We start from the raw sequence: 20,135 nt of genomic DNA, 5'->3' as shown, positions 1-20,135 counted from the left end.
AAAAACCAGAAAGCCTCCAGGGTTTATTTTAAAAATAAAAGTTTTCTTTGTTTTTTTTTTTAATTTCTCACATCTATGGAAAAGTGTGTAACTTAAAAATAAATATAGGGAAATGCTTACAGCAACTCTGGCGAAAGTTTTAACTCTTCTCAAAATGCAGTTTTTTAAAAAAGGAATTATTTTCTGCAGTTTGCTAGGAATATTTCATTCACATTCCGAAGGTATGGAACCTCTACAAACATGTAGAATTTAAAAGTTTGTGTTGCTGCTGCTCTTTCCTTCAAAACCACAGAGAGAAACGGGGTGGGGCATGGGGGGAGCACATAAAGATACATTTCACTTGGGAAAGGTTTTTTTTAAATGTTTCTTTTCTTTTTTTCCTGGCACACGCCTCATTAAAATTGATTAACAAGAGCTGCGCTAAACAAACAGATGAAGGGTTGCCATTCACTTCGGTGAAACTTACGCACGAAGCATTCCCTACAGATTGTGCCCATAGACAATAAAACACTGTTGATCATGAAATATTTGAAGTTCTTACCATTTTCAGGTGGACCACAGATTGCTCAGTAAGAAACACTATATAAAATAAGGCAAAACATGCATTTGTTATGAAATTTTAAGAAGAGTTGGATTTATATCCTCCCTTTCTCTCCTGTAAGGAGACTCAAAGGGGCTTACAAACTCCTTTCCCTTCCCCCCTCACAACCAACACCCTGTGAGGTGGGTGGGGCTGAGAGAGCTCCAAAGAACTGTGACTAGCCCAAGGTCACCCAGCTGGCGTGTGTTGGAGTGCACAAGCTAATCTAGTTCACCAGATAAGCCTCCACAACTCAAGTGACAGAGCGGGGAATCAAACCCGGTTCTCCAGATTAGAGTACACCTGCTCTTAACCACTACACCATGCTTACTCTTAAGAAAAGGATAAAAGGATGAAAATGAATTGGGACCCAACTTCTTAATGGACAGACCACAAAGGAGTTTGATTTGGATCAGGACAGAAGTATGTCCATCGGCATTTTTCCAATCTGAAATGGTTGGAGGGGAACCTATTTGATCCCTGGAGCTACTGCAAATTAGAAAATAGTTTTTTTAAAAAAATTCAGGTCATCATCATGCACAAAGTGCTTGTATTACATGTGCAGGCAAGGAGATTACTGAAAACAAACCAAAAGTTTTCAGGCTTGTAACCTTACTCGGTTTATTTGCAAGGTTTCTATGGAGCTTTTCTCTGTAGAACAGAAACTCAGATTAATTCCTTTTGAGGGTACACTGGATTTTAGCCCTCCCCTGTCCTGTGACACAAATCCAAATCATGGTCTTCCACAGACACTATTTACCAAGGGGGTGCATTTACCAAGGGGGAGCATTGGAGACCAAGCACTTTGGTCAGTCCTAAGACTTGCCAAGAACAGCAGGTGCTGGAGATGCTCAGAACCAAGAAGAAGAAGAGTTTGGATTTATATCCCACCATTCTCTCCTGTAAGTAGACTCAAAGTGGCCTACAAGCTCCTTTCCCTTCCTCTCCCCACAACAGACACCTGGTGAGGTAGGTGGGGCTGAGAGAGTTCTGAAGAACTGTAACCAGCCCAAGATCAGTCAGCAGAAATGTAGGAGTGCAAAAACACATCTGGTTTATCCGATAAGTCTCTGCCACTCAGGTGGAGGAGTGGGGAATCGAACCCAGTTCTCCAGATTAGAATCCACCTGCTCAGAGCCACTACACCATGCTGGCTAAATGAGTCTCCTGGGATGAGGGTCATCCATCATGCCATTCTGGAGAAAAGCAGAACGCAGAAACAACACTATCCTTGGAAAACCGATAGTCACAGCTGCCAACACAACCAACTTCAATCCCATCCCAACGGTTCTTTGGATGTTGTCGTGACTAAAATATCAGCATCTCCTGCTTCTCAAGAGCAATGGACAGAAGATCAATCACGTAGATCTCGTTGGTCAGAAAACTGCACAACCCAGAGCAGAGACAAATAAATATAGTCTGCATTCCACCATACATGAATAAGTCAGGCTTCCCCGGCCCCTATTTTAAAATGTTTTCTTCTCCTCTGAGGAAGAACCTAAAAGAAAAATTGCCGTCCAAATACGGCACAATCTGTTCCTTTGCACGTGCAGCTGTGGAAATGGACCGGCATCAGCTTCACGGGAGTCCTTATTTCCTTCATCCTCTTCAACTGGCCTGCCAAAGCCTTTCATCCCCAGGGCTTCAGACTATGAACTACTTGTGGGGCAGAATCTGCCAATGGGGGAGCTCTGGGGAGGGGAGGAACATCTGGATTCCACTCAACACATGCAAATCACACTTGTTAACCAATGCAAATGATTCTTTCTCCCACCCTGGACATTTCACAGGTACACATGCTCCACTTGCTTTACTACCATCAGATCCTCTGAAGATGCCAGCCACAGATGCAGGCGAACACTACCGGAACACGGCCATACAACCCGGAAAACCCACAACACCCCACCATTTGGATTGTTTGCAGTGGTATACACAGATCTCCCATTCCTAGTGATGACTGGCCCGTTGCTGTGCTCGCATAGCCAATGGTGAACAGAGAAGGGTGAGGGAAGAGGGCAATGTTGAGCTCTATGCTGAAACCCTCATAAGAATGCAACAACGGGGTGAGGGGAACCCCACAGCCGTGAATGAGGTTCTCCTGGAAATCTCCTAGAACTCCAGCCTACAGAGATTAGTTCCCATGAAGGAAACGTCTGCTTTGGACGGTGGACTGTATGAAATTATACCTCACTGAGGTCCCCGTCCACCCCATGCTCTATTCCCCATAACTCTAGGAGTTCTTCCATCTGAAGTTGGCAACCCTTCTCCTTGCACTTTTCTGGACTGGGGCCATGCTATCCGTGATGTATCTAGATCTGCAAGCTTTCCCATTCTCTTTGAGCCATGCGCCACAAAAGTATCAATGCGCAGAGCATTTTTCTTCGCAGAAGAAAATCATAGAATCATAGAGTTGGAAGAAACCCCAAGGGCCATCAATGCAGGAACACGTAATCAAAGCACTCTTGACAGATGGCCATCCAGCCTCTCTTTAAAAACTTCCAAAGAAGGCGACTCCACCACACTCCGAGGAAGTGCATTCCACTGTTGAACAGCCCTGACTGTCGGGAAGTTTTTCCTGATGTTTAGGTGGAATTTAATTTCCTTCACCTTGAACCCATGACTCCTGTAGAACAGTAAGCAAAGTCCACTACATGCGGAGTGATGGACTTCCATTAACTTCAAAGTCTGAGTGGAGTCACTGATTTACATCAAAGCCAGAGAGGTTAGGATCAGAATCTAATCCTGTCACTGCTCATATGATATATCTGTTTTATTTGAAATTTTTTTTGGCCTCTACAATGAGATCCTTGGTTGTTGTTTTTTTAAAAAAAAACTTACTTTAATTAACATAGAATTGGACAATATTTCAACATATGCATCTATCCTTACAGTGCAATAAAAATGTGTCCTCCCCTCATTTGTACGGTGTTTTGCATTATGAAAATAAAAGGTTTTTGTACGTCAATTAAATGCATAACGAGTATGAATCATGTAAGTCTGTAATGCGTCTAAAGTTGGCTTTGGCTTTTAAAGTCTTTTTTTTTATAAATTCATAGAAAATATTAAACATCTGACAAAATAAATAAAACACATTTTAATCATAGAGGCCTAACAATCAACTTCCAAAAAAAAAATGCACAGGGTTGGGCTGGCTTGTTGTTTTGTCAACATTTGCTACGAAATTTCTTTTAAGAGACCTTGCTCTCAGTAGTGAATGATTTCGCACCTTCTGTGATATTAAAAAAGATAGGTCCGTTTTTCAGAAGATCAAAAAAAAAACCTCCTTCACAAAAAGTGTCAAATATTGGATAGTTTGACGTAACTTTCGAGTGCTCGTTTAAAAAGCACACTTGTAATCGTTACGCACGCATCTGCCGTCGACACGGGATTTTCACCGTCTCTTGTTCAGACTTTCAGAGGAGGCTATCTTCAAACTTCACATTCTGACACAAAGAGAATGCCGGGGGGGGGGGGGATGAGAGAAAAAGAGGAAAAAAAGATTTGCTCATCAACCCTCTCCAGTATAGGCACTGCAGCAATCCAGTGTAATTAAACTTGAAAAGCTTTACTAGATACCAAGTCTCGATATGGCAGTGACCAGGTGCTTACTGATAATCTCAAGGGCTTTCTCGAACACCAAAGTCTCCCCAAGATGTGTACGGGCAGGCCTTACTGTAATACTGAAGAGAACCAAATCAATCTGAAAACGCACCATCAAATCTGGACTCGGAGGCTTATATTTTTCCAGGTGAGCAAAAGTATGTATTTGGTTGTGGGTGTGTCGTGGAGGGGGTAATGGCTATTCAAGAGGGGGCCGAAGAGTCCGTAGCTTCCTGTCATCCAGCCCCTTCCAGTATTTGAAGTTGTTGTCCAGGTGTTGCATCAAATTTGGCAGGTCTGCAAATGCTAAAGAGAAGAAAATAAGCTGTTGAAATGCCAGGGCAATGGGCAGGTGGGATTTGAAAGTACATGCCACAAACAAGACAGGAGGGTGACGGTTTCAGATTTTAACTGGTACCACTCAAAGTTCTACATGACCCCTGATAAAATTAGTCTGGCCAGTGTCAAGGCAGAAAATTGCATGTCGAGTGCAGTAAAACAACAATAACAACCCTGAAAACAGTTCCAAAACTGAAAACGCATCATCAAAGTGTGGTTATTCAGTTCACCATAAGCAACTGAGGTTTACTTATAAGACAATCCTGTTTGGTATTAACTTGTCACTGGGCTAAGAGGGTTATTGAACTGGAATGAATCCAAAGGTTACCAGTTCTCCTAGAATAAAGAGGCAACCTGGCCTCATTAACCCCAGAAAGAGTCAGACCTTTTGATACACTGAGTGCTGAGCCGTCACAAGAGGATACTTGCTAAGAAACTGCTTACCGTCCCAAGCATCAAACATGTCGGTGATGAAATAATCAATGAACGATATTTGAGATTTGGGGATACTGCAAGTATTCCTGTCGAAAACAGGCATCACCACGGGCAAATTTTGCCTTTTCTCTTCATCGGTCTGCAAAGAAAACAATGTCAGAACTGTCTTGTATCTTCGCGTTAACGCACTCATTTATTTGTTAAGTTCAGCAATTATTAATCTGCAGAGCTACGTGTCAAAAGTCGTTGTTCAGAGAGGCAGGTAAAAAAGCAGGCTCAAGTCAAGTGTCTGACTTTTGCAAAGTAAATAATCAGCAAAACAACATTAAGACAGAATAGGAGATAAATCCATGTTGTCAGGAGTCATGTCTGACTGCCATACGGAATGGCAAACAGGGGTGTGCATTTGGGTATACCCAAAGTCAGAGGTGGGATCCAGCAGGTTCTCACAGGTTCCCGAGAGTAGGTTACTAATTATTTGTGTGTGCCGAGAGGGGGTTACTAATTGGTCATTTTGCCACGTGATTTTTGCCTTAGTTATGCTCCTCCTCTCAGCAGTAGCGTGCAGAACTTGAAGCAGTCTAGCAGGAGGTGCACTGGCGTGCGTGGCAGCCTGCGCCTGCGTGCATTCGTTTCCCGCCGAAGAACTGGCACAGCGGCTGCATCCTTGCCACAGCCCCGCCCAGGAATGCCCCACCCCCGGAATGCCCGGCCACGCCCCCGTCGTGCCACGCCCAGCCCCATTGGCGCTACGCCACTGTTTGAATCCCACCACCATGGGAACCTGTTACTAAAATTTTTGGATCCCACCACTGCCCAAAGTGAAAATACTACCAAAGATCACTAGTTTGTATGATAGTCACCTTGGTAACCCATTATGAGGCCAGAAAGGCAGAATATTAATTTTGGAAAATAAATGCAAGTAGTCACTGGTACAGTGGACAGAGTACTTGGCTTGGCTTTGAAAAAGACAACAGAGACAACTGTTCAGATGTGAAAGGGATTCTGCAATTTGAACCATAAAGCGACTGACTTGAAGCTACTCATTGTCAGCTACCATCACTGAATGGGTCAGGCCTGGTATGGCTATGAGAATCCCAGCCTCCGGTCAACAACAACCAAGCATATAGGACGATACAGGTAGGATACAAAAAAACAAATTTAAAACAATCCCCAAAGAAAATAATAATAGTGAATCTCTTAATAACAGAGCAAAATGTAAAAGAGCAGAGCTATCCTTTAGGATATATAATTTCTAGAAAAAACTTGGCCACCAATTCACAAACGACAGGGTCAGAATTATTTAGCAAGTATAAGAGCTTGTCAGCGTCTGATATCCTGTCACAGTTCAAGAGAAGAGCATTTGCATATTTCCCCCCAATCCCCTCATATTTAGTGCAGTGGAAGAGGGAATGGGCTAAATTTTCCAGTTGATTTGATTTACAGGAGCAGAATCTCTTCGCACCCTCCATTTGTTTCAATCTGCCATATAGCAGCACAGAGGACAGAACATTAAACTTAGCCATTGATATGGCTCTCCTGAGGCTAGGGCAGGGGCATACTGCTTATGGGGACATGGGGTAATCCATGTCCCCGGGCACGTATAAACTGGGCACCGGCACCAACATCAGACAGTAGACCTGGACATCGGCTCGAGCTTCAGGCAGTAGACCTGGACGCTGGCACAAGCCCATGCAGCAGACCTGGACGCCGGCACGAGGCCCATGCAGTAGACCGGGACGCCGGCACAAGCCCTGGGCAGTAGACCGGGACGCCGGCACGAGCCCCAGACAGTAGACCTGGACACCGGCGTGAGCCCCCCCCCCCGGCAGTAGACCTGGACCCTGGCACGCGCCCCCCCCCCCCCCCCGGCAGTAGACCTGGACACTAGAACAACACCCCCCCAGAGCAGTAGACCTAGACACTGGCGTGAGCCCCCCCCCCGACAGTAGACCTGGACACTGGCACGAGCCCCCCCCCGGCAGTAGACCTGGGCACTAGAACAACAACCCCCCCCCGGCAGTAGACCTCGATGCTGGCACAAGCCCTGGGCAGTAGACCGGGACGCCGGCACAAGCCCCAGACAGTAGACCTGGACACCGGCGTGAGCCCCCCCCCCCCCCAGGCAGTAGACCTGGACACTGGCACACGCCACCCCCCCCCCGGGGCCCCGGCAGTAGACCTGGACACTGGCACGAGCCCCCCCCCCCCGGCAGTAGACCTGGACACTAGAACAACACCCCCCCAGAGCAGTAGACCTAGACACTGGCATGAGCCCCCCCCGGCAGTAGACCTGGACACTGGCACGAGCCCCCCCCGGCAGTAGACCTGGACACTGGCACGAGGGCCCCCCCCCCCCCCGCAGTAGACCTGGGCACTAGAACAACCCCCCCCCCCCCCGGCAGTAGACCTGGATGCTGGCACAAGCCCCAGGCAGTAGACCTGGACACTGGTGTGAGCCAACACCCCCCCCCCCCGGCAGTAGACCTGGATGCTGGCACAACCCCCCCCCCCCCAGTAGACCTGGACACTGGCACAACACCCCCCCCCCCCAGTAGACCTGGACGCTGGCACAAGCCCCAGGCAGTAGACCTGGGCTCTGAGCGGTAGACCCAGAGCATCTGGAAAATTCAGATTTTTGTCTCTGGGCTCCATTTTTCCTAGATACGCCTCTGGGCTAGGGTCCAGCATTATGCATCCAAAATCTGCTGCCAGCCTCCTGTCTTTGGCTAGTTGACAGAGAAGTGCCAGCAGCCCTTTTCTACCTCTTGTTCTGGCCCCAGATGAAGCTCCAACATCTGACCTAAGGGACTCCTGGGTGGAGTGCGCACCCCGTGTTTGGATTTGAGCACAGGCTGCCATTGCCCCAGCTTGGTCCCAACAGGATTACAACAGTAGCCAATGATTATAGCATTGGGATAATCCTTATTTTGCTCACTGGGCGACCCTCTTCCAGTCACCCCTTCTCATTCGATCTGAGTGAGATGCTGCGAGGATAAAATGACAAGGAGGAGGATGGCCGAGATAAAAACCAAATAAATAAACCTTTGCTAGCCAGTGGGGGATGCTGAGCAGGATGGAAAAACCTGACACACTCTGGAAACTAACGGGATACTGCTAGGTTAAGTTCTCTCTCTGTCTCTCTTGCCCCTTCCGCACATGCAGGATTCTGCACTTTCAATCCACTTTCAATGCACTTTGCAGCTGGATTTTACTGGGCGAAATAGCAAAACCCACTTGCAAACAATTGTGAAAGTGGATTGAAAGTGCGTTATTCTGCAAGTGCGGAAGGAGCCTTAGCCTAACTGAGATGGAGTCAGTTTGTGCACACCTGCCTGAGTTCCTTGAAGAAGGAATGACAAAGAAGTCAGCAGTGGGGCTTTCCCCACTACAGAAGGGAGCTAAGGTCGACTCGGTTCCCTTCAGTGGAGGGCGATTCCAGGCTGTCCCCACAGCAACTGAGTTGGCCCCTGGAACCGAGCTAAGGGACAGGATCATCTTGGTGCTCTGTTTCGCTTCCTCGATCATGATTGGCTTGTGTTATGGCGGGAAACAGGAGCTGCTTTTTTTTTTTTTACAGTTTTACAGAAGTTTATAGTTACGCGCGCTTCGCTCACGACGCATCTCCTGCTTCATGATGCCACAAAAGCTGCTCGATTGGTTGAACGATGAGGTGGCGCTTTCGATGCTTCCCCACTTCGCTCTCGCTGCATCGACCTTGTTCCCGCAGAAAAGTGTAGTTCATGCACCGCGACAAGGATGTCGCGAAGTCTCTATTGGGGTGAGACAAAACAATGTTGAGCTTTGTGGCAGTGGGGATTCACTGAGGCGAACCTAGGTAGAAACCAGTTCAACTCTGTCAGTGGGGAAAGCCCCAGTATGTGCTTTCCCATTCTTGTTCCCCACTCTCATCCTTAAGATGTGGATGGGGGAGGACTGCCGCTGCCATCTTCCCTCCCCCCTGCTTTTTCCTCCTAAGAAAATCAAATATCAAAAGTTGGGTGGAAATTTCTCCCACTGTCTCCAATAGTACCTACCTGTGCAAAATATTCCTCAGAGATGCGACCGGCCCACTCGATGCACTGCTCCAGAGGCCGACATGGATTAGAAATATCGGCGCACTTAATCAGCATCCGCTTAATCAGGATTCGGTTTTCGGGAGACGTGAGGACATTTTTGATGGATTCGCCTTCACTGCTCGTACTCTGATGGTGTGAAAAATTGTAAAAATGTTATTATCATAACCAATGCGTGCACATCAAGCACATTTACATGTACACACATACCTGCAAAATTATACAGAGTTCTGTACTGTTTATCTCAATATACCAATTCATCACCAGCTGGAAGTGATCTATACCCACATTTTACTAGATCTTTTGCCTAGAGCAGTGATGGCGAACCTTTTTGAGACTGAGTGCCCAAATCGCAACCCAAACCCCACTTATTTATCGTAAAGTGCCAACCCGGCAATTTAACCTGTATGCTGAGGTTTTGGTTTAGAAAATGGTTGGCCTCTTTCGCCACCCTTACACACCCGCTACAGGGCCAGCCTGCTCTAGCCTCCAGCAAGTCCCACGCCAAGACCGGCCTGTGCCTCTAGCATCTCTCTGCCTCCCTCTGGCGCCTCGGCAGCAGCCACCTGGAGGACAGGCACAAGGCCCGCCAGCTGAGTCTTCCCTGCTCACCACGGTGCACGCATGTTGTGATCAGTGGCACAGGTCAGTGTAGATGTGTGTGTGTGGGGGTGATTTTCCGCCCCCCACATGATGAACTCTGTGTGCGCATGCCCACAGAGAGGGCTCCGAGTGCCACCTCTGGCACCCATGCCATAGGTTCGCCATCACTGGCCTAGAAGGATATTGACAAGTTGGAACGGGCCAAAGGAGGGCAACCAAAATGGTAAAAGGTCTGGAATCCATGCCCTAAAAGGAGAGACTTAGGGAGCTGGGGATGTTTAGTTTGGTGAAAAGAAGACAATCAAGAGATGACATGATAGCCATGTTTGGATATTTAAAGGGATCTCAAGTTGGTGAAGGAGCAAGCTTGTTTTCTGCTGATCCAGAAACCAGGACCAGGAGTCATGGGTTCAAGGTGAAGGAAAGGAGATTCCACCTAAACATCAGGAAAAACTTCCTGACACTCAGGGCTATTCGACAGTAGAATGCACTCCCTCAGAGCGTGATGGAGTCTCCGTCTTTGGAGGTTTTTAAAGAGAGGCTGGATGGCCATCTGTCAGGGGTGCTTTGATTGTGTGTTCCTGCATTGCAGGGGGTTGGACTGGATGTCCCTTCTGGTCTCTTCCAACTCTATGATTCTACAGCTGGTCTTCCTCTGCTCTGCATCGTAACGTCCCACTCCAATCTCTGGGAATGATTCTGGCCTCAATTTGTCCCACCCTCAGCATCCCCATTTGATCACATTTCCAATCGGTGTCTCAATGGGATTCCCATTGTTTGTCGAGGACCAACCGCCGGGATGACCGACAACACACACAAAAAGGGGGTGGGTGCTTCAGTTCTTGTTTTCACTGACTTCAAAATCCTTGGGCCAGCTCCAGTTCCTCTCTGAATAAAATGGAAAGAATTCAAGGGTAGCTCAAAGAAGGCCTTTGTGCAAAAGCACAAAATAGAGGGGCCCCCTCCTGCACAGGCCTTTACAAAGGGCAACTGGTTTGGAGGAAGCCCTAAAATTCACTACACGAAAATAAACAACGCATTAAGGGAGAGACAGAGTAAACGGAAGCTCTTCCAGCTTCCCAGATTTTTCCCCTCTTTCAGCATCATCCACTTATTTTAATTACATGCAGAAAAAGTGCCTTCTTTGGTGGGGGGGAAGAGAATCGTTCACCCATAACAAAATCAACTCGAAACGGGCCCAAGTTGCTTGCTGGGAGAAGCAAAATGTGTATTCTGGCAAACCCCGACATTTTGAAGCCGTCTTCCCTCCGCCACTCGCAGGTAGGCGGATGGACGTGTGAATTAGCAATGCAGATCAGTTGCAGTGGGATTTAAGACGAGATCTAGATTCTGCACTCTTAGAGTGAGACAGAAGACAAAACAAAGGCAGGGGGAAAAATGACTCAACTGGAGCCCACCTGGGAGCTCTTCATTAGGGGCAGGAGACAGGCTTCTCCATTCTAGCCAAAGAAGTGTCTTTTGCCAGCCAGCATACTGTAGTAGTGAGAATGTTCCTCCAGAATTGTAGAGAACTGGGTTCAAATCTCGATTCAGCCATGAAGTTCCTCTAGGGCAGGGGTGTCAAAATCACGGCCCTCCAGGTGTTCACGAACTACAATTCCCATCAGTCCCTCCCAACATGAGCATTGGCAATACTGGCAAGGGCTGATGGGAATTGTAGTTCATGAACATCTGGAGGGCCGCAAGTTTGACACCTGTGCTCTAGGGCAACCTTGGGCCAGATGCTCCCTCTCTACATCTCAGCCTAAACTACCTCCCAGGATAAAATAGAAGCAAAGAAAACCAAGTAGGCTGCCTTCAACACTTGGAAAGGATATAAAGTGTGTTCTGGTAGACTGCAGGGGTAGGGAACCTGACTTTCCGATAAGTCAGGAACTGCTAATTCCCATCCAGTTCTGTCAGCATGGCCAATTGGCCATGCTGGTAGGGGCTGATGGGAATTGTAGTTCCTGAACATCTGGAGAGCCGCAGGTTCCCTACCCCTGTGGTAGAGCAATCACTGTTTGCAGTGTTGTGGGGTTTCCGGGCTGTATGCTTCCAGTAGCCTTTTCTCCTGACGTATCGCCTGCATCTGTGGGTTCAAGGTGATGCAGGTGAAATGTCAGGAGAAAAGGCTACTGGAACACAGCCATACAGCCCGGAAGCCCCACAACACTCCAGTGATTCTGGCCATGAAAACCTTCGACAATACAATCACTGTTTGGCTGAAATAAGGAAGCCGAGTAGAGGTGGAAGCTCTTCCCCTGCTAAGAATCCCCGGATCATACAACAAATTGTTCCCCAATAAGCAACTTGGGGTAACTTTGGGGGAGTGGTTCCCCCTCTTTAAAGTTCCTGCCCCCCCCCCACAATTTTACTTACCCCAGTCTCTTCAAGGGCTGCCAGGGGCTTATTGATGCTGTTGACAAACTTGTTGACGTGCTCAAAGTGCTTGGTCATTTCCGTCGCCAGGACCATGTCAATTATGGCCTGCCGGAGCGTTCGGTATTCATTCCTGTGTGAAGAAATCAAGAGGAACATGCGTGGGTTCCCGACTCGCCAACTGTAAGGAATTCCATAGAAGCAGAAATAAAAGGCTTTTTGGGTGTAAAAGACCGTTTATTCAGACATCCTAGAAAGCTCACGTACACGCAGTGGCAGGAATAAGATCTCCCGCCAGAAGCACAGGTTATAACTCTGTCCATCCCATCCCCCCTCCCGGATTCCCATGGGAACGGAGCTCTCATCTCCCTCGCCGCAGAGACTTAAGGTCTCCAACACCGAGAAGCTGGCCCATCGCCTCGGGCTGTGGGGGAATCGTAGTCAAGGCCAGGGCGGCTGACCCGGCCATCAACACCATTGAATCCTTTACACTCTGCCTCCCTTAAAAAAGACCTCTCCCCCCCCAGGTTTGTGCGGAAAGCATGCGCGGTGGAAAGCAGAAAATGAGAGGCTGGGCGTCTAATATTTTCGGAATAAACCCATTGAATTATACCCAGAGGAATACCCCCCACCCAAGAGACTAAATATTGTAAGCCGCTTTGCGATTAAAGAGAGAGTCCAGGGATGGCGCCACTTTGCGTTAATGCTTTGTGGGCCGTAGTCAATAATAGTCGGTGGGGGTGCTCTCCGGCGGGTCGCTGCCAGGCATCGGAAAGCGGAGCCTCCTTTGGAGTAAACTGGAATGGAAGACAGGATGGATATTATTACTAAGAGAGTTAGGTAAATCCAATCCGCAGTGGACCTCATTAATCACTTTAGTAATCTGGAAAAGGTCCCAATGAATCTTTTGCCTAGCTTTGTAGTAGGTAAATTTATGCACGCCTCCTGAGATTTTTTGGTAGACAAATACACCCAGGCGCTACACGCGAGAGGGAAATCCGAAGGGTGCTTATATCCGCTTTGCAGCTTCTTGGGAGTCTTTAGCTTGTTGTGGCAAGGCAGTCTGGACCATTTTCCACCCTTCGCCAGAAGATAGAAATCCACTGCTGAAACTCCTGGGATCCTAATGCTTCCGCAGAGTGTAGTTGCTGACAACGGCGGGAAGGATGCTTAACCGGACCACAATTCTCAAGGGGGTCTTTTTTGTACCTCGCTATGAACCGCGATTATTATAGTGCGTATTCTGCAAACAGAATTAGCTCGCACTCAATTGTCTTGGTGTGGTAGGTTGGTGTAACAACGTAAATACTCGCTCTAGGGTTCTGTTCGTTCTCTCTGACTCCACCGTCACTTTGAACGTGGTAGGGCTGCAACGGCCGGGCGGCCCTCAACAACCCTAGAAAAAGCTTTCCAGAACTTTGAAATGAATTGGGGGCACGCAGGGTCAGAGACCACCTTTGCAACAGGGGCGGAGTGTAGACGGGTAAACATGCTGAATGAACAGACGCTGGCTTAATTCTAGGAGGCCGGAGGGGATGGAAGCGACATGGGGATGAAATGGGCTTTGTTTAGAAAATAAGTCCACCACCACCATTACAAGACCGTGTTGCCATGACTTTCTGGCAACCGTCTGGCTAATAAAATCCATGGAGATGACTTCCCAGGGCGGAGGCCACCGGAGAGGTTTCAACAGACCATGGGGTTTTTTCCTGGAACGCTCTTGGCTTCTGCACAAATGGAGCAACCTTTAATATACGCTCCTCAATGTCTCATGCGCATCGCGCCACCAGAACTGGACCAGGCGGCCAAATGCAGAGTTTTTAGAAAGCCAAAATGTCCAGCCGAAGCCGGAGCATCATGACAGGTCCTCGAGGGGGAGCCACCTGCTTACGGAGGGGGGAGGCATCGCACCAACAATCCCCCCGCCGCCAAACGCCATTCTCCAAACGCGAATGGTGAGAAGTCCACCTTCCCCTCCCGCCCGGAGGCTTCGCAACCAGTCCCCGCCTCCTCGAAAGGCGTTCCCCCATGAGGAAAGGAGAGACCAGGCTGGGAATGGGGCGAGAAGGAGGGAGAGTGGGATGTCTGAGATCGGGTGACAGCCAGCCCCAATTGGGAGGGGGAGAGAACAGTGCGCCTGAATCGTCCCGTAAGGCAGCTCCACCCTCCTCCCCGGGTAGGCTGAGAGCGCATCAGCCAGTTTATTGGTTTTTCCGGGAAAAATGGACCGTGAAAGAGAAACGAGAAAAAGAAATCGCCCAACGAAGTTAAGCCAGCGGACATCTTGAGGGGGGTGGAGAGGCGGCCAAGTTCTTGTGATCCGACCAAACTTGAAAGGGGTGTTTAGCCCCTCTCCAGCCAGTGGCGCCAAGTGGAGAGTGCTTTACTTTGATGGCCGCGGTCTCTTTATCCCCACAGTCCAGTTGGAGTTCAGCACCGGAGAATTTCTTTGATAAATAAGCACACGGAACCAGCCTATCATCTTTATTTCTCTGCAACAGGGCTGCCCTGCCGCTTTGTCCGAGGCATCCACGTGAACCACAAATCCGAGATCTGGGTCAGGGTGCTTCAGGATAGGTTCGGTAGTAAAAGCAGATTTTAAAGCTGAAAGGCTGTCTGACATTAACTTCAGACCAGGAAAGGGGGGCCCCAGGCTTGGTGGTCCAGTGGATCTTTACCCTTAGTGTAAGAGGTCTGTAGAGTGGGAGAGTCCAGTTCAAGCGAATTGGGGTATAAAGTCCACGATAGAAATTAGCAAACCCTGTGAAAAGATTGGAGTTCTTTTTTACTACCCCGGCTGGTAGAGAGGCAGGCCATTGGAGGACTGCATCAATCTTAGCAGGATCCATTTTTAGGCCCTTGGGCTTAGATCCGGTAACCCAAATAGTCCAATAGAGGTTTGGTGGAAAACAGCATTTGGAAAGTTTGGCAAAGAGGGAGTTGTTGAGCAAACGTTTTAATACTTCCCGAACCAATGCTTCTCATGCTCCTCCATGGTTTGTAGAATAAATTAAAACGTCATCTAAGAAAGTACACTACCCACTACTCCCCTTGTACAATAAATCATGGAGAGCACTTCATTGATAAAGGCCATACAAAGCTCCGGGGCCCCATAATTCTTAACCCGAATGGCATTATTAAGTATTCAAACTGTCCAAACTTTGTGTTAAATGCAGTCAAGTGTTCATAGCCTTCAGCAATTTTGACTCACCTGTAGTAAGCTGCTCTCAAGTCCCAACTTAGTAAAGATGCGTCCCTTGCCTAACAATGCGTCTAAAAGGTCCTTGATTAATGGCAAAGGGTATTTATTGGACAGGGAGACTACGCATTGAGTCCCTCGGTAATCTGTGCAGAGCCGTAATGGGACCCATCTTTCTTTTACAAACAATACAGGAGCAGTATGTGTGTGTGTTTAGTAGCCCTTGCCGTAGATGAACCCGCAAGCTTGAGGTTCTTGTCTAAGAAGGTAACGAAGTCTTCTTCTCCTCATTGGGACTCATGCGGTAGGAATTCTACCTTTAGGCAGTTGCGCCCCTGGCTGTATTACGATTTTGCAGTCGGTGTCTCTATGGGGTGGCAACTGATCGCATTCTTGCTCCTGAAATACTCTGGCTAAATCTTGGTAAAGCCCGGTGGAATGCCGGGTGATAGAATCGGGAGCAATCGCTGAGAGTGAAGCCAGGGGGGGGTGTGCGTGTCAGGAGAAGCCGAGTTTTCCCCCCAATTCATGTGTTCACCGCTTGAGGGAGGGTCCAGTGGAATTCTAAGATCCCTTTCTTTTCCAAATGAATTTTTGGTTCATGCAACAACAACCATGGCATGCCCAAGAACTATGGAGTGTTTGACCACTGGCGCCAGAATAAACCACTAATTTTCTCCCAATGGTCGGGCGCAGCGAGAGGAGGAACCGTTATGCGTTTTTGAACTGGGCCGGTCGCTTCGCTCCAGAGGACTGCCGTCCATTTGGGTGAATGGTATGGAGGCTTAGCCAGGGGGGACTCTGGTCTAGACCACTAGCTCCCTCCGCCACCTGGGGGTCGCATTAAGCAATGGGAGCAGCCAGAATCCACAAGGGGCTGAGGCTATAATAATAATGAAAGTATGCAATGGCGGGGTTGGCCAGAAACGCTTGGATAGTAATAATGGAGCGCTACCTTCACCTCACCGCGGTATTCGAGTCGAACCCATGTCCATGGGGGGGGCTGAAGAAAGGCAAACAGCTGCTTCCCTCCTCCTCTGGGTCGCCTTCGGATAACTGCCTTAGACTGAGCCTGTTAGAGGCGGCCCGGATTTGGCGTGAGTGGCTTGGCAGATGGGGTGCGCTACGGTCGGAGCGGTTGGCTTCTGCTTTTTCGGGCAGTTGGCTGCGCCAGATGACCTGGTCCTCCGCAGTAAAGACACAATCCCAGTCCCGGCGGCGGCGCTCGGAGGTGGTCACCGGTAAAGAGGCGGCTGGGCTTGGCTTGGTGGTCGCAGTGGCGGGTTTTGGTGATGGGAAGCTGGCGCCTCCCGACACGAGCCGCATTACTCCAAACGAGGCGCCACCTGGGGATCCCAATTCGATCCAATCAGCTTAATGGTGCAGGGATCCCACTAAAAACTTACCGTTTCACGCGAGCTTGCCGTCAACAGCATCCGTAGAAGTATTCACATTTCATGCGCGCTCAAGGCCACTTCCAGGGAGGGAGTCGGGCAGCCATGCCGTCAGACGAAATTCACGGGCAAATTCTGCAAACGAAGCCGGGTTGCCTTGCTGAATAGGGATTTGATGGTCTTGCGGATAGCTTCATTTTCAGCACCCGGATCTTGGAAGCGAGCCCTTAAGGCTTGGAGGAACGCGGGCACCGCGTGCGCAGTATCTTCATCTTGCAGGTTCAAAAGAGTCACAAACCAGTCGGCTAAGCTGCCCCACCCAGGACTGAGCCGATGTCCCGTATTTTTTTTTCGCTGGCTCAGACCGGGTATAAATGCGTCATAGTCCTCCCATGTGGGCATCGAAGTTGCAAGATGAAGTAGGGAAGTTTGGAAGCGGTCCACATCGAAACGGGCAGGTATTGGAGGTCTGTAATATCCCCTCTCCACGGCCCTTGGCGACCCGCAGGGGCAGCGGTTGCCGCGAGGTTGCGCAGGTGGGCTGAGGGCAGCGGTTGCGCAGGGGGGGCCGGGATCGGTGGAAGGTGGGAGGTACTAACGCCGGTGCCGCTGGCGTACTGGTGGGAGCCGGTCGCCCTTGGAAGGAATTGGCAGGACCCAGCAGCATTGATTCAGCCCCTCTGGCGCCGGCTGTACCCTCGTGACAGCGAAAGACTCCAACTCTTGGGTTGTCCCTGTTCTGCTGCTTCTTCAGTTCCCTCTCCAAAGGCAGCCAGCTCTCTCTCCTTGCCGAGTCAAGGCGTCCTGCCCCAGCATGCAAAGCTGCTTTCTCTCATTCCAATTTAGCCAGTTCGTCTTGTTGAACGAGCTGCAGTAAGTTCACTTTATGTGCAGCGAAGGCTCTGAGTAACGCTTTCGCGTTGACGCTGTAAAGTCCAGTTTGGAGTGGTCCAGGACTTTATCATGGGACGGATAGATTCTGGGCGCGATATTGCCGCTGCAGCGCATCTTTGGCACCCTCCAATTCGAGTTGGACTTCTTTGCGCTGCAGTTCCCGGTCTCTTTGCAGGTCTTCACGCTTCTTGCTGCAGCTGTTCTCCGTTCACTCTTCCCATGGCGCTGAAGCGTTCACGGGCCCCATGCTTCTTGGAGCATCTCGCAGTCGGCCCACTTCCTCATCCCAGCTCTCTTTCGATGGGAGAGGAAATAGATCCGGCTGGGAGTGCAGGCTTTCTCCGGACTCCTCTTCATTTGAACGCGAGGGACGATGGAGTGCCCACCGGGTGGCTCCACGGGGCATCTCAGGTGCAGCCGCTGGTCCGGGATCTGGGGGGGTCCGGATCGGAGAGACGGTACGGATACCCCTCCCAATCCCTGGTATAGTCCCAGTTTCACCCGGTGGTCTTCGGACGGGCCGAGACAGATGCTATGTACCACGGTGGATCTTTGGGAGCATCACCAAAATACGAGTCCAGGAATCGTTCAATGGACTCCTGTGTTGCCGCATGAAAGGTGGTCCAGAGCCCGTCTCCTCCCGTGACAGGTTGCATCTGAGGTTTGTAATCCATACGAAAACGGGTAGATACCATCCCGATCTCACAGGCGCTCGATCCATAGACAGCGCCCAAAATCGACTCAATGTAAGTCCCCATGGTGCGTCTTCTCGTCCCTCGTTCCAACGGAGTAAGGGAAGACTTCGTGCTGATACGAGGGGGCATCGGAAAAGAGTCACCAGCGAGACCCGCTCTCCCGCCAGTTCCTCTAAATCCAGAAGGGAGAGCTCGGAGCCCTCTTTGGGGGCTACCGAACCTTCCACAGGAACATTCAACCTCTCCATGCCGAGACACCAGAGGTCCACTGCACTAGGAAGATAGATGAACGATAGATTCCTGCCACAATGTAAGGAATTCCATAGAAGCAGAAATAAAAGGCTTTTTGGGTGTAAAGACCGTTTATTCAGACATCCTAGAAAGCTCACGTACACGCAGTGGCAGGAATAAGATCTCCCGCCAGAAGCACAGGTTATAACTCTGTCCATCCCATCCCCCCTCCCGGATTCCCATGGGAACGGAGGTCTCATCTCCCTCGCAGAGATAAGGTCTCCGCCGGAGAAGCTGGCCCATCGCCCGGGCTGTGGAATGTAGTCAAGGCCAGGCGGCTGACCCGCTCATCAACACCATTGAATCCTTTACACCAACAGGCTACCGGCCTGGACGTTGGGTCACCAAAGCACTGTCGTATCTGAGCCTCTCCTGCCATTGATCATCAGGCCCCGCTGCTCTTCCTAGACCTCCCTCAAGGCTGCACCATCTTGGCAGGAGAAAGGAAAAGGGACTGGCCGTCCCATAGTACAGAAATCCATCCTCTTGTTCCGGGTGAGTAGGGGGTAGGATTGCTAACCTCCAGGAGGAATCTCCTACTGCCGTGGTGGCGAACCTTTGGCACTCCAGATGTTATGGACTACAATTCCCATCAGCCCCTGCCAGCCCCTGGGGCTGATGAGAATTGTAGTCCATAACATCTGGAGTGCCAAAGGTTCGCCACCACTGTCCTACTATTACAACTAATCTCCAGGCAATGAAATCAGTTCCACTGGAGAAAATGGCTACCTTGAAAAGTGGAAGGTTATCTTGGAAGGTGGAATTTATGGCATTATACCCCAGTGAAGTCTCTCCCCTCCCCCAAACCCATCCTCCTTAGGCTCCGCCCCTAAAATATCCATGTATTTCCTAAACTAGAGCTGGCAACACCAGTGGGGGGCATTTAGAAGTGAGGCCCAGAGGACCTCTCTATTCTACACTGGTTAGACCTCACCTGGAATAATGTGTACAGATCTAGACACCGCAATTCAAGAAGGATATGGACAAGCTGGAACGGGTCCCGAGGAGGGCAACAGGTCTGGAATCCATGCCCTACGAGGGGGGACTTAGGGAGCTGGGGATGTTCAGTTTGGTGAAGAGGTGACATGATAGCCATGTTTAGATATTTGAAGGGATGTCTTGTTCTATGATTCTATGAATAATGTGGAAATGGGGTTGGAAGAGCCGTTGGGCACTTTCGCACAGATACCGAAAGGAAGCAGAAGAAGCATTTTGTGAGGTACCCGTCAACCAGCTCACGTGACTCCGATAACTCACCTCTCCATGTTTTTAAAAATATTGCATTTATCGTCCCGTGTGGTGAGCTGGAAGGCCAAAGCAGCATGATGGCTCTCCAGCACAGCCGTGTCGTTGTACAAAATCGCCAGCTCACTTCCTGCATTGCACAGGAAAGAATTTGTCCGACCTGGATGGTCCACGTCGTGAACGGTGGCAGCCAGGAGGGCAGCAACTTCATCCATGGGTTCCAAAGTTTGCTGGAGAAAGGAAAAAAAGGGAGAAAAGGACTATTTGGGTTGCTCTACTGCATGAGTGTCAGGGGCTCACACAATTGGAAGCATCTGATATCAAACTCTCCTTGCATATTCTCTCTGGCCCCTTCCGCACACGCAGAATAATGCACTTTCAATCCACTTTCATAATTGTTTG

At 49.5% G+C, this 20,135-nt stretch overlaps 1 protein-coding gene across 3 annotated transcripts in view; it reads right to left on the bottom strand.

Moving 5' to 3' along the window:
* Positions 1–3,406: 3,406 nt before the first annotated feature.
* The window catches only part of PDE8A (phosphodiesterase 8A), a 148,005-nt gene continuing 131,276 nt past the window's right edge, over positions 3,407–20,135 (bottom strand). For 2 of the 3 annotated variants that reach the window (XM_048481819.1, XM_048481820.1), the window contains 5 exons: positions 19,746–19,963; positions 12,016–12,148; positions 8,992–9,159; positions 4,964–5,093; positions 3,407–4,486 (listed from right to left, as the gene is read on the bottom strand). In XM_048481819.1, coding sequence (XP_048337776.1) covers positions 4,380–4,486; positions 4,964–5,093; positions 8,992–9,159; positions 12,016–12,148; positions 19,746–19,963 — 756 coding nt within the window. In that variant the 3' untranslated portion in view covers positions 3,407–4,379. The remainder of the gene's footprint in view (positions 4,487–4,963; positions 5,094–8,991; positions 9,160–12,015; positions 12,149–19,745; positions 19,964–20,135) is intronic. The other variant, XR_007243243.1, reaches the window with a different exon arrangement.

Source organism: Sphaerodactylus townsendi, linkage group LG17 (genome assembly GCF_021028975.2).
Source record: "Sphaerodactylus townsendi isolate TG3544 linkage group LG17, MPM_Stown_v2.3, whole genome shotgun sequence".
In the NCBI taxonomy this organism is placed as follows: domain Eukaryota; kingdom Metazoa; phylum Chordata; class Lepidosauria; order Squamata; family Sphaerodactylidae; genus Sphaerodactylus; species Sphaerodactylus townsendi.
Note: the sequence above shows the minus strand (reverse complement) of the source record. Positions and strands in the feature narration are given on the sequence as shown.